The sequence below is a fragment of the Salmo trutta genome, chromosome 7, assembly GCF_901001165.1.
Source record: "Salmo trutta chromosome 7, fSalTru1.1, whole genome shotgun sequence".
Classification (NCBI taxonomy): Eukaryota; Metazoa; Chordata; class Actinopteri; order Salmoniformes; family Salmonidae; genus Salmo; species Salmo trutta.
Window position 1 is genome coordinate 39,555,256 of NC_042963.1, and position 15,471 is coordinate 39,570,726.

Below are 15,471 nucleotides of genomic sequence, written 5' to 3' on the forward strand. Positions count from 1 at the left end.
ACTACAGTCAAATGTACCAACAATCCTCTCCCTCAATCCCACAGATATCAACAGTGCCCCATGTCAGGATGATTTACAGCTAAATGAGAAATATCCTATGTCCCAATTATCTCTCCTTCCTTCCAAAGTGTGTGATAGTTTACTTCCCTTTACTGACTAATATGGTGGAACATCCCACTAGCCCAAGCCTCCACCAATCCAATGCTTTTAAATTTATCTGAAGTAGCCTCGTGAACAAGTGTACACTTTAGGAGAAAGGCAATATTATTGGGATGCAGCCATGGCTATCTATGGCATAGGGCTATCAATCACCTTAGGGACATTTTCTGTTGTTGCACATACATGTTGACAATATGGTATGTACATGTCTCTCTCTCTTTCTCTATCCCCCTCTCTCTACTCCCCTATCTATCTATATGTCTATCTCCCTCTCTCTCAAACACATTCCGTTTTTGAGTGCCTGTAACACTTTTCAGCTTGTCGAAGGCTCAATCCACACACACACATCTCTCTCGCTCTCTCTGATTGTGATCAAGCCTTGGTCAATACAATTATGCATCTTTAATAGTCGATGATGCAGTATAATGTCTGACCTTGGCAAGGAATTCAGATGTCTACTTTTCAATGAGCTCTAGCTATCTCCTTGTAAGGAACCACATTATGCATGTCATCCATTATTAATGGCCTTGAGTCATGTTACCATTATTGCTGTCAGAACAAATGCCTAAGGGACTTTGCTATCCATAGCATGACACATTATGTGGATAATCACATTATCCAGTTTATCCAATCCATTACAGTCAGACCATTAGCCTTGAATTTTGAAATCGTGTTCAAGTTACAGCATGTGAAAGGACTGCTTCATTTATGAAGGTATAGTTTCAAATAGTAAGCAAAAAAATAAAGAAAATTAGATGGATTTGAAGAGAAAATAATTATATAGATATTTCAAATCCACTCCCCATATGGGCTATACATTGAATTGAGTAGCCTAATGTAAATTAAATTGAATGATGAGGTGGTCCTAATTCAAAATCTCTCTCACTGCTCGAGTTATCCCGAGAGTGTATTGGCCGTTTGAAGAACATAGCCCCGCCTCCATCTACCAGGATCTTACTGCGTAAAACACAGACCACTGTAGCTGCTCTATGTGCTATGATGGAAACACTTCGAAGTTTTAGTTTGGATTGAGAAATATCAACTTGATTCGTTTCCACTGAAGGCAACGGGATAAAATATTGACACTTCAAAATACATCGCAGTCGGGCTTTAATTGCGTTCATTTAATTGCATTGGGCGACGTTGTGAGACATTTTGAGCCATTAATTCCAAAGTCCTCTTTACAGTATGAGGTGCAGTTATGGCAAGCAGTAGTAAGAAGTCAGTGGCGAGGACCCTGGAGGATCTGACGCTTGATTCGGGTTATGGTGGAGCAGCAGACTCCTTTAGGTCTTCCAGTGCTTCACTGTGCTGTTCCGAGGCACATATACCTTATGCGCATGGGGGGAATTTTTGGCATTTAACCGACTCCATGCACAGTCGCCACAACAGCCTGGACACGGTCAACACAGTCTTGGTCGAAGACTCCGATATCCTGGATTGCTCCGGCCAGTGCGCTAAACTACCCGAGCTCGAGGACGTGCCATGGAGCCTCGGGGAAGTAGAGAGCGCACTGAACAAGGACGAAGAGTTGAGGCTGGGGGTCGTGTCACAGGAGATCCTGGCTAGGCTCTCGGTCCTCATAAGCCGCGCACTCGTGAGGGTCGCCAGGGAAGCGCAGCGCCTGAGTTTGCGCTATGCCAAATGCACCAAATATGAGATTCAAAGTGCCATAAAGGTTGTCATGTCTTGGACAGTCTCGGTGAACTGCATCACCGCCGCACTCAGTGCCTTGTCTATGTACAACATGAGCACCGAGGACAAGTTCAGCCGCGGAAAGTCACTCAGATGCGGACTCATTTTCAACGTGGGGAAGTTCTTCAGGTGGATGGTGGACAGCCGAGTTGCGGTGAGGATCCACGAGCACGCTGCCATCTACCTGACAGCGTGCATGGAGAGTCTTTTCCGAGAGGTGTACGCACGCGCACTGCGGAGCGCGCTCGTGGAGAAAGATAATGGGATCCCTAAGTTCACTGTTGAGTCCCTCGAACAGGCCATCAACAACGACTCGGAGTTATGGGGGTTCCTGCAGCAGTATCAATACCTCATTTGTGGGAAGAATGCAAGTGGTAAGTTGTGTGTACATGACTAGTTCTGTGACGCATCTACTCAGTGCGTTATTCTAACGAATTCTTCATAATTGTGCCCAAAACATGGTGAAGGGATTTCTTATCACCATCTGTAATAAAGTCATTATCAAGTTAGGAGTTCACTTTCTCATACTACAACATTTCTCGATGGACAGGGAGAAATAATCATGACTTCCCATATCCCCTCTGAATTTGCCCATGTATTTTTTCCTGCGTCCGACATGGCAGGATCATCCTGGGTAACCCCTTTGTTGAGTTGCTGTATTCAATATGTTGATGTATGAGCACAGAGAATGGCCCCTTCTGTCACTGACATCAATGAGCATGGTTTATTTATGATAATGGAGGAGAGTGGGGAGAGAGAGCACCTAACCCCTCTTGGCTATGATCCATCTATTAAATAGATGGCGTTCTCAGAGTTCTTCTTCAGTGTTGTGGTACTGTGAATGCATGATACATTGAAGCAGGCTATAATTCACCAGGGAATATCTTTTGGATTTTCGTTCATGTCTTTAGCTTCTCATGTTTATAAGGGAAATTATCTCATTGCTGTGCAATACAGCTTTCAAACCTAAAAAAGGGCCATTTAAACATAAGCTCTTACCTTCAGACTTCTTCATTGCTCATCCATACAGCAATACATTTAATCAGTTATAACCCAATAACCTAATGTAATAATAAGGTAATGTAATAGCAGACTGTATTACCTCTGTGGTAGATGCATTTAAAGTGCTGCTGTGGCTCCATACTCCAACAGGTTTATGTAATACAGAGCCCAAGGACACATAAGTGTTATCATGCGTTATTTTGAGTGATGTGAATGGGACTGAGTTGAAAACACAGAGGAGAAGTCCCTACTGATGCTGTGTTAAAGAGAGCTCAGGGGCAGGAGAAAGAGGACATGTCAAATGGCTCACACAATGGTCAGAAGGTGGTGGCTCCTAAAGCCAAACAATTTTTACATTGCACATTGTCACACCTATTGCAATGGCGACAAGAGAAGGCCTTAACTGTGGCCTAACTGTAGAAGGTCATGACTTTCACAGCATTCTCATTTCCAATCTGTAACGATTTATCAATTATCTCAGTGCTGGTTGGCCTTTTCACCCCATCCCAACCTTAACCATCCCAACCTTAACCATCCCAACCTTAACCATCCCAACCTTAACCCCTTTATATTGTTCCAACATTCTTTCTCTGCCAAGTAGGAGTAGGCTAATTGAGGTGATTTTTCAGTATTATGGTCATGTCGGCTCCTCTCTCAGACTCAAGCGATGCATATCTTTATAGCATCTCTGTTGCAACCAGAGCTATTTTCTTTTGCTGGTGCTTTTCATAAATATAACTCCAAATACATTGAGGCGTTTAAATCTCCCTGTATGACTGCTCCTCCCGTGCCCCTCTTCATCCATCCTCTCCTCCCTGAAGCCCTGAAGTAGCCCCCTTTGCTGGCAGTGTGGGCTCCTTGGTCAGAGAGAGTGTATTTGTCCTGCAAGTTGGAGGTCAGAACACCTATTTTGCAAGTGTAATTGTTATAGGGCCCAGAGTTTCTCCTGACCATGTGATCTGACCAGGGAAAACTCTGGGCCTAATAGGCTAAGGTCCCAGAGGTCCTCGTCAGGTCATGTGGTTAGTAAATACTACTGGAACCTAGTTTTAGTTAACACCTTACTTTTCAAATGTCCAAAACCAAGAGAGCAGCATGTTATATCTAAAGAAAACACACTATCATTCATTGGAATAAGCTGTTATTATACAATCCTCTACATTCCCCACTTTCCGGTGTGAAGTAAAGGCGTATTAATGTACTGTATGTGGTGAGCATTTCAAGTCATGGAAACCATTGGAACACAACAGGGTCCATTACCTCGACCACACACTGCTTCTGCTTACACAACACTCTTCCTCCTATTCCTTTCCCCTGTTCTCACGTATACTGTAGCTACTAGCGGTTCTCCGTTGGCACGTCAGGCATATGGTAATGCTGGCTCACCCCTCCCACACACCCGGGGGTTCATTTCAGCAGTTACTGCCTCAGTATTCTGCTCAGGTGTTGGGTTCCCCTCTCTGCTTTTGGTATCCTGTCAAGACAGGAAGCTTGTTCGGTGGTGGAATTGCAGTGGCAGCCCCCGCAAGCTCAAGGCAGGGGTTGCTTGTAATTTCCCTTTGTACATGTCACGAGAAATGTATCGAGAAACAGGACATTGATGCCCAGGGGTTTCTAACCCCTGAGGATGACTCATAATCACACCTTGGCTGTGAGATGTCATGACTTTAGTGATGCACCTTTTCAAGTCTGGGCAGATGTTATGGAGATAGATGGTAGCTGGGAGGAGGGTCTCACCTCATGTGGTAGAACCCTCTCCCATGGCATTTGACCCTTCACACAGCTCCCACTCCATCAAACGGTGACATCCAAGTACAGAAATGCTTCGCAGAGTACATAGCTCTTTGAGATGCAGGAAAATACAGCACTAGAATGAATAGGCCTTCTGGGAATGGCAATCAAAAATTGACATTTAAGCAACAAAAATCTAAATATATTTTCCTCCATAATTGTATTTCTATTTTGCTGCATGCAGCGCAAGTTAGACACATGAGGCTTACTTTGTTTAGGCTTAAGATAATAAGATGTTTTATGTCAGTATGGTATGCTGTGTCTGGGTGTGTGTCTCTAGAGTCTATGAAGACTGCAGCTGTGAGAGAATGTGTAGGTTGAAGTTCCATTCAGGGGGTTCCATTCAGGCTAGGGCTCCTTTGTGCCTCATCCAGTGTTTCCCTGTGAGGTCGGTGCCTGGCGGCCGGTGCCCACAGTATGACATGTGCTGTGGTAAGCATTGTGGTCCACCAGGAATGACAGCGGTCTGCTGTGGTACCAGCCTGTACCAGACCCGGTAATGTCTGGGGCTGGGATATCTGTGGCAGATAAAAACACACACGTACACAAATTCATACACGCACACACACACACACACACACACACACACACACACACACACACACACACACACACACACACACACACACACACACACACACACACACACACACACACACACACTGTCTCACACACAGTCACACACACGTTATGTTATTCTATCCTCATGGGGACCTAAAATACATTTCCATTCAAAATCCTATTTTCCCTAACCACTAACCCTAAACATAACCTTAACCCATAACCCAAACCCTAAACCTAACTCCTAACCCTAAACCTAACCACTAACCCCTTACCCTAATTGTAACCCTAAACCTAACCCCTAAGCTTAAAATAGCCTTTGTTCTCATGTTTTACTATCCCTGTGGGGACTTTTGTGGATTTTAGGTCCCCACAAGGATAGAATAACCAACACACACACACACACACACACACACACACACACACACACACACACACACACACACACACACACACACACACACACACACACACACACACACACACACACACACACACACACACACACACACGTACGTGCGTACACAAGCCCCTTGCAATTACAGAGCAGAACTGGGTTTAATAATGAGGAGCTAGGGCAGGCAATGTTAATGTTAGATGGTGTGTGGCAGTGATTTCACAGACATTTGAGGCGAGGAGGGATTCTTGCCAACTTTACCTCAGATGATCAAGCACTAAGACGTGATCAAAACCAGGCAACTCCCCACCCAGGACCCAAGGTGGAGATACACTTTAGAAACACAATCTATCTTCAACATTAGGCCTTAGAGGCCTAAGAGGATTTCTGAAAAACATTTAGCCGTCTTCCTTTCTCATCCACTGCTGCGCATGATGACACATGTAGCTGGCAGACTGGCACTAAGTACTGTCACTTTGCACCAGAAAGACAGAAACTGAGCATCAGCACCATTGTATCCAAGAAGAGCTTGGAAATATCATCCTATGAAAAACCTGCAGTCTGCAGTGCTGTACCAGCAAGCAAGTGCATGCAATAGGGAGACCACAATAGTTATCCGCCAAGGATTTGAGACATCGGGGTGAATCCTAACTTCCAAATGTATTTGGCCTCCCATTGATATCACTGCATGACTAAGTAAACATTTTATTTAAATGGAAGTTAGGATTCAACCCATAGTGAATGGCTCATGGTGTGTGGAAAATCTGGAATTTTTGTAGAGAGGCTTTGGCATGAGGAAGTTAACAACAGATCAGTACTTCTGAATTTAGCTGGAAGAAGACAGTCTACAAGTTTCAACATGTGGATTAGTCAGACAAAACTGTGCTGTCACACAATCATTCTCTATAGCCTTGCTGCTAGTGATTACTTCTCTTACTGTAGCTTGGAGGCACAATCTAGTTCAGCATGCAGTATTTGGGTTGAACATTTGTTCTGGATGAAAATGTATTAAATCAACTAGCATTAGTTTATATATTATTTTGTTTTTCATTTCAAATTCAAAATGAATATAGCCAACAATAGAATTTGATTTGTAATTTGTTGTCATTTACTACAATGCTGCAAAAGGCTTATTGTCAGTGACAATGTGTATTTCACCTTGCTGCTGCCTATGGGAAGGAGAATAGCTCAAATTGACTCAGACAGTGTGGCATGTCGGGGCAAGACATGATAGGTGAACTATGAACAATGGTCTCTCTGTCTTTCTCTCTCTTTCTCTCTCTCTCTCTTCCCATTGTCTTTTCTCTGCTATGTTTATGTTTCCCTCAGCCGACACCAGATTTTGTCAAATAAAGCCTCTAATCTGGTCAAAGATCAACATCAGGGTCTTTCTATAAATAAAGGCGTCAATGTGTGACATCAGGGTAAAAAAAATAATGGTTTGATATACATTTAAATATACATTTTCTTGCAACTTCACATGTGTAGTTACAGGATTAAGAGTCTAGATAGGCACAATGAGACCATAACTCTTAGCAACAACAAAACATCTACATCATTCAAAATGTCACATGAAATATGGACATTGAATGTTGCTTCGTCATGCCTATTAGCCAGGTCTGTTTGTGCTTTAGTCAACTTCTCTATCATTTATAGCCATGCTAATCCTTCCAGAAGAATGAAGAAGATAAACAACAGCATTTCTATATTTTTTATATAGTTGATATAATCATTTAATACAATAATATAATACAATGGGTTCTGTCAACAAAGTCACTGACAATAATAATAATAACCAAGAATGAAATCATTATAATCAGTAAACTCTTCAAGCAGTGTGTGTGTGTGTGTGTGTGTGTGTGTGTGTGTGTGTGTGTGTGTGTGTGTGTGTGAAAACTCGACATCACATTCTTGCTTCCTATGTCCTTGTTTCCTCCACTCCTTGCTTCTCCTTGAAAGTGCATTGGAGACAGCGGGGAAGAACCTTCCCTCCTCTCCCCCAATGTGCTTTGAGAGGGAGGTGAGGAATGGAGGAAACAAAGGGAGAATCTCAATTGCATTTCCTTCATTCCTCATGTCGGATCTTCACCTCTGATTTTCTAATCCAATGGGTTTTGAGAATGAGACGAGGAGAGAAGATGCAGCAAATCAAGGAAATGCTATTGAGGACAGAGGAAGCAAGTATTTGACAGCTATTAACAATTTTTGACAGTGCCAGACTGACTGACTGACAAACTGAGCTACCATAAAACCCATGGCGTGTCCAGAAACATCCCCTAGCCCCTACTGCCCAGAGTCTAGACACTTGTGGAGATCTGAGCGGGATTGATAGGTAGTGACATGGTGAGAGCTCCACCTTACCCTCTGAAAGTCTTTGTGCAATTTTGGCAGTATTGCTTACACCTGTCCAGTTTTCTCAGATCTCCACAAGTGTCTATGGGTAGGACTAGGGGTTGTTTCTGGACAGGACCCCACAACCATTCAGGTGTGTGGTGAACCTACAGCATGACACTTGAGGTATTGGTTGGATGTTTCATTCCATTGCTATACACACACAGATTTGCACAGGTGTAAGCTGGACACACCCACAACACCCCACCAGGCTGATCAGACAGGTTTGGATAGCTGGAGACCTGCTGCAAACAGTTAAAGGATATATTTACATGTCTACTATTCACACCCGTGCTTCATTCCAGCTAGTTAGATGTGCAACCAGTGACTAACATTAGTTAAGGCATATCTCTAGTCTAGCAATAGATACTGTTGTTTTGGCTGTATACCATCATTTAATACGATTTTGTATTTATTTAGCCTTTATTTAACTAGGGCAAGTCAGTTAAGAACAAATTCTTAATTACAATGACGTCCTAGGAACAGTGGGTTAACTTCCTTGTTCAGGGGCAGAACGACAGACCTTGTCAGCTCAGGGATTCAATCTAGCAACCTTTCAGTTACTGGCCCAACACTCTAAGCACTAGGCTACCTGCCGCCCCTGCCTTCCCAGATTACCAATGGTTAGCTAAGTAGCTAGGAATTATCAATCAGCTAACCATTTACAGTAACAGCAGTTCATTAATAAGTTAATACACAGTAAATCTTGTGCAGAAATGTAGAAATCTTACCTTATCTTGGAACTGTGGCACGGTATGAGCAGAAAATAATACATTTATGGAATGGAGTTGGAAGGGTGACCTCCTACTTTGAAAGGACAGGAAGAGTTGGCTGTGCACTTGACCAGGCATTCCACATTTAACCCCAACCACATTTAACCCCAACCACATTTGAACATCAAAAAGTCAAGTCGTTTTTTTGGTTTATATGGGGGGATTTCTATTAAAAAACGAATAAACAGGCAGTTTTCATGTTCCCAATTGCTCAGTTTTAACTTGGAAAACAAAAGACCAAAACATACACAGACCGTAATCTTATCTTAAGAATCTTGATTTAATGTTGTCTGGGAAGTAGGCTAATTATCTTGAGCGTCATAACAACAGACACCAAAATGCTCTGTCAATCCTCCAGATCAACATTCATTCCAGCCCTTTGGCTGTTAAACTGCGTGCAGTATCACACTCTTTAACACTCGACTGTCATTCAGAAAATCCTTTCCTGAATCAGCTGATGTTGCGTGATAATGTCACCGTGAAACTAAACAGCTAGACATCAAACAACTATTATGTGTAATTATTGAAGAACCCTGTTAATGACAGTATCCATTTTTGTTTTATTACTCATATTAAAGTTACTCTTTCTGTTTGAAGCATTGTATTTTGCAATCACATACATTATTTTGGATCAATGTGTAATTGAATTGATAAATGCTTAGTATATTATATAAGACGAAGAACATGTATCATTAATGTAAGGAAAGGAAGGTATTGTTTAAAGTCACCAGATTTCTGTCAAATCTGTGAAGACTCCAAGCGTGAGAAAGGGTTTATACATAGATTTTGATTCAACTCATGAAATACATTGAATGTATCTATGTTCCCCGGTTATATCTTAATGTATTCACATGAAAAAAAAGGCTAAAAGCTCCAAACAGTTGTCCACTACAAGAAATGCTCACTGGTACCCTAGTTTATAGAAAGACCCATCAACAGAAAGGCTTCCAGATTACCAAAAATATCTTCTTGATTACAACAAATCCACCACCCTATTTCTCACCATTGAAAGAAACCGTGAGGACCTGCACTCCCAATAACCCCTAACAAACTCTGATTCTCTGACTGATGGGCCTCGGCTGGTGCAGTGCTGGTCCGTACTCCGCTTTAGGATTACCACACGTTCAGAAGAGTTTACACATTTACATGCTTCTCCCCACTCAAACACCAGCCATTACATCACTGTTGATGGCTTTGATAGGTCTCTGATGATCACCTAGTCTATTGACACTAAGACGATGGTGAATAGGGCCTGATTGTATGATTACTGAACCTATGGGGTATTACGTAGTAATGGTGTGTGTTTATCTCTACAGAACACCCTTCATATGTGTTATCCGAGGATAGCTGGGGGGAGTTTAGTTGTGGATGTTTGCGTCGCTTGCTATGTTCCATTATCCAGTCACTTGAATATGGAAGCTCAAGACTGGTTGATAGTCATAAACAGACCAATAACTACAGAGATTAAAACCAACTGAATGAAATAAAGATGGCTAGATACCTAATCGACACCACTGACTTAAAAAGGTATTGGTTTGGGATCATTTACTTTATTATAATTTTCACTTCAATCATTTAGCAGACACTCTTATCCAGAGCGACTTACAGTAGTGTGTGCATACATTTGCATACATTTTCATACATTTTTGTACTGGTCCCCCGTAGGAATGGAACCCACAACCCTGGTGTTGCAGCTGAGCCACACAGGATTATAATATATTTTGCTGCATTCTGAGGTGTTCTTAACCTTTAACAGCCGTTTGCTGGTATGAAATGTCAATGGGAACACTATAATATACTATTTCCACTAATCCTCAGCTATGGCAATGGGGCTCTGTCTTGTGGCTTTGTGAGATAAAGGTATAGGGACACTATTATTGTAGCCTTGTGTAAACCACTCTGTGTGCTTCCCCTACAGAGGGGAAATAAATGACTATCAGCTGTACAAACACAGAGCCTGATGTCGTTCATATAGAAGATATAAACATCTTTGCTCCAGGCATGTCACCGTCTCAGAGAAATAAACATGTACCTATTCCCATGTGATTTCTCATTTGTAGTGTTATTGAAGGTAAAGACGGTTCAGGACACGGGGAACAACATTAAGACAATTTATTCAACATACTGATGATGTCACCGCAGACATGCTCCGTGTGTGTGTGTGTGTGTGTGTGTGTGTGTGTGTGTGTGTGTGTGTGTGTGTGTGTGTGTGTGTGCGTGTATGTTTGAGAAAGAGAACAGCAATCACATAATTATACTTTTTTTGCTGGGTCACTTCCTAGAGCCCAGTGGAACTGCTGATGGAATACTGATTCTGCTCCGAAGGACCGCTATCCCATTACTCCCATGTGAGATCAGAACGGTGACCTCAGGAGTGTGTGTGTGTGTGTGTCTGCACTTCCTCCCTCTGCCCCTAACAGCTCTCACAGCCTTGGCCCTTGCTTCAGTCAGAAAACCCTCTAACCTCCCTCCACCCTAGTCGGATGGATTCCATAAAATTACTCCTGAAAAGAGGATATCTCTATTCTCTCTCTTCTCTGAGTCTCCTTTCTCAGTGCATTCATAATGCGGCATCTTTCTGTCATGGCTTTTATTCAGAGTAAGAGATAGGTCGTATTCACTAGTTCTATTTAGATGAATTAGGCAACAAATGGAAGAAAATGGACTGAAACAGGGAGAAACTACCTGAACTTGTCCAATAAGAAACACTCATTTTCTATGGAATTTTCTTTGCTACGGTGTTCAGAACCATGAGTTTGGGTGACCTTGTCCTTTCCTGGCTGTCTGGCGGGGGTCTAATAGTGCTGTCAGTCCAGACATTGAGGGCCCCGCTGGGAACCCATTCCTCCCTTCAGCCCTGCCTACTGCAGACTGAGAGACAGACACATGTGCCTGGGCCTTGACAGATATCCCCCTATCCAGCTTCCTTCTCTAGTTTCAGTATGTGTGTGTTAGTGATGGGTGGAGGTGGGTAGGTGGGTATGTATGTGTGTGTGGGTGCATGTGTGTGGGTCTGTGGAAGTGTGTGTGAGTCTGTGTAAAGTGAAAGCCTGTCAGAAACCATATTCATACAGGCAGCTCTCTCTCCCTTCCCCCCTAACTCTTAGACACTGACTGAGTAGCTCCGCTCAGCCTTGTCTAGTACCCACGACATATGTTACGCATTACTCCTCGAAACGCATTACTCCTCAAAATGCATTACTCCTAAAAAAAACATTACTCCTCAAAACGCGTTACTCCTCAAAATGCATTACTCCTAAAAAAACATTCCTCCCGAAACGCATTACTTGTCGAAACGCATTACTCCTAAAAACACATGACTCTTCGAAATGCATTACTCCTCAAAACGCATTACTCCTAAAAAACATTACTCCTCGAAACACATTACTCCTTGAAACACATTACTCCTCAAAACGCATTACTCCTAAAAAAACATTACTCCTCGAAATGCATTACTCCTAAAAACATTACTCCTTGAAACACATTACTTCTCGAAATGCATTACTCCTAAAAACACATTACTCTTCGAAATGCATTACTCCTCGAAACGCATTACTCCCAAAAAACATTACTCCTCGAAACACATTACTCCTCGAAATGCATTACTCCTCGAAATGCATTACTCCTAAAAAAACATTACTGCTGGAAACGCATTACCCCGAAAAACATTACTCCTCGAAATGCATTACTCCTAAAAACATTACTCCTCGAAACGCATTACTCCTAAAAACATTACTCCTCGAAACATATTACTCCTCGAAACGCATTACTCCTAAAAAGACATTACTCCTCGAAATGCATTACTCCTAAGACATTACTCCTCGAAATGCATTACTCCTAACAAAACATTACTCCTCGAAATGCATTACTCCTAAAACATTACTCCTCAAAACGCATTATTCCTCTAAATGCATTACTCCTAAAACATTACTCCTCGAAATGCATTACTCCTTGAAACGCGTTACTCCTAAAACATTACTCCTCGAAACGCATTACTCCTAAAAACATTACTCCTCGAAATGCATTACTCCTCGAAATGCATTACTCCTAAAACATTACTCCTCGAAATGCATTACTCCTAAAACATTACTCCTTAAAACGCATTACTCCTCGAAATGCATTACTCCTAAAACATTACTCCTCGAAATGCATTACTCCTTGAAACGCATTACTCCTAAAACATTACTCCTCGAAACGCATTACTCCTAAAACATTACTCCTCGAAATACATTACTCCTCGAAATGCATTACTCCTAAAACATTACTCCTCGAAATGCATTACTCCTAAAACATTACTCCTCGAAACGCATTACTCCTCGAAATGCATTACTCCTAAAACATTACTCCTCGAAATGCATTACTCCTCGAAACGCATTACTCCTAAAAACATTACTCCTCGAAATGCATTACTCCTCGAAATGCATTACTCCTCGAAACATTACTCCTCGAAACACATTACTCCTCGAAACGCATTACTCCTAAAAAACATTACTCCTCGAAATGCATTACTCCTAAAAAACATTACTCCTCGAAATGCATTACTCCTAAAACATTACTCCTCGAAACACATTACTCCTCGAAACGCATTACTCCTGAAAGGTATATGTATTTTTGTTTCATTACATTTTTTATTGCAAACATGGTGGTTTCTGTGTGACTCTTATTTCATCCTCACTGAGGATCAGTGACACACAGAATAACAGGCTCGTTGTGACAAAACAGATGGAGTGTAGGTAAAGCATGGCCCTTCATTTTGGCATCTTATTCCCTACATAGTACGTCCATGTGTTTGGGGAGAGGGAAGAACACTTAAGATTAGATTTATATTTGTCTTAAATAACCGAAATAAAGAAGCTCAGATGGTTTCTCTATCGAGGGAGCATTTTGTAGTTTTACTTAAAGCTAACTGTTTGTGTTGCCATATATATTTGCTTTATGGCTTAGTAACATGGACTAATGAACAGCACTTCTAAATCTCAGTGCTTTACAGGGTAATGTTCAATAAGGGAAATATTTATAGTGCAGCTGTATCTGGTAACTTGATCTATTCAGCAGAGTCCAGAAATTACAATAATTGGACTCAAGAGAGATTAAAGGGGTACACAGAGGAAGAGAAGGAGAGAGAGAGGTGATAGCACTTGCAACAGTTCGAGATGTTATCAGCTCTAACTCCAGAAGGCTACCACTATTTCACTGTTGTGTGTTGTTCTGTACTAGATGTGTTCAAAGTTAGTTCACCCTAGTGATTTCTGATCAATGGCAGGTCACTACTGGGTGGTAGATAAGTAGATGATGTGGTCGTTGTCTTTATTTTCTCACTATCAGTCATCAGACAGACACTGAAACTAAATATACAGTGATTCACAGGGACTGGCAGAGCAGGTGACAGGTTAGATTGTGACAGGTGTGTCAGGCCTTGTCTCAGCATGTCGCCCTTTGTGAGCCAGACAGGTGTGTGTGAGAGAGTCTAGCACACTTCCTGCACTGTGGAAGTCTCCCGTTCAAAGGAGCCACAGATCAAGTAAGGATGTTCACTAAGAACAAGTTACCAACAGGTTTGCATAGCTAGAGACCAGGCTGGAGTTAGACTGGTGATATGGTATATAAGTATTCTTGAGAGGCAAAAATCTCATTCGGAAACCAGTGAAATAAGTGTAGTCAGTGACTTTGTGTTGTTTGCTACCGTGGAGTTATCAGCCATAACAAGCCTAGGCACTGCAGTTGTTTAAATTATCAAATGAACAATTAGACACACAAACTCCTACATTAAAGCCTTTCTAACTCACATCCCCCAAATGAATGAACACCTTCATCAGATTTCCTGTTCCTGTGTCTGTCTGTGGGCCCATGCAAGTGAAGCTCAGTCACAGAGAAGAAAGCTCTCAGGTCACATGATTCAAATAAGCTCTCTCTCATTAAGTCCCTGACTGTGGGCCGTGGAGCTGAGTGCTGTGTCTGGCTGGCTCGTCTGTGATCACAGGGACAAAAGACAGTGTGTTTGATGAATTTAAACAGCGGCAAGCTAATTACGGTGATGAATGCTAACAAATGTGTCTCTTCCTATCTGGGGTTGTAAGGAAGGAGGTTAGCTAGTCCAGTAGAACTCCAGTGGTTCTGGAACGTTCCTCCTAATGTTTTATGGTAGTATTATTACTCTCAGGATGGCAGGGGGCCCAGGGATAAGGGACGAGGGACTGTGTTCAAATGGCAAAACCGCCATATTTTTCTCCCATAGCTTTTTAGTAAATGTCACATTCAGATTTGAAGGCACCGGTTCAATAATCATCTATATTGAAGTTCCCTATTGGAAAAATAAAGTTATTCTATTCCATTCCATTGTACTTTATTGCTCCCCAGAAGACTATGAAAGATGTTAAAACAGTATTCTCTGCCCCTATAACCTTCTGCACACCTGCAGACCTTATCACCTCCTAGTTGGTAATCTCATTCACAGCTGCAGTCAGTGAGAGACAGACTTTGACTGGTTGGTGCACATCGTATTGCTACCAGATCCAGAGCTGAGCGATAGAGAGATAAATAAGGAGGCACAGAGAGAGAAAGAGAGAGAGAAAGAGAAAGAAAGAGATAAACAGAGTCAGAGAGAGGGGGAAGTGAAGGAGAGAAAGAGAGACAGAGAGAGAAAAAAGAGCACTAAGCCCTGCACCCTGCACCCTGCAGTGAACTCCTGGGGCTGTCTGCAGC

The 15,471-nt window shown here is 42.2% G+C and overlaps 1 protein-coding gene across 2 annotated transcripts in view; it reads left to right on the top strand.

The window, feature by feature from the left end:
• The first annotated feature begins 1,107 nt into the window (after positions 1-1,107).
• Positions 1,108-15,471, top strand: part of LOC115197391 (ankyrin repeat and BTB/POZ domain-containing protein BTBD11-B) — a 109,136-nt gene continuing 94,772 nt past the window's right edge. Inside the window, exon 1 of one of the 2 annotated variants that reach the window (XM_029758841.1) lies at positions 1,108-2,228. In XM_029758841.1, the coding sequence (XP_029614701.1) occupies positions 1,361-2,228 (868 nt within the window). In that variant the 5' untranslated portion in view covers positions 1,108-1,360. The remainder of the gene's footprint in view (positions 2,229-15,471) is intronic. The other variant, XM_029758840.1, reaches the window with a different exon arrangement.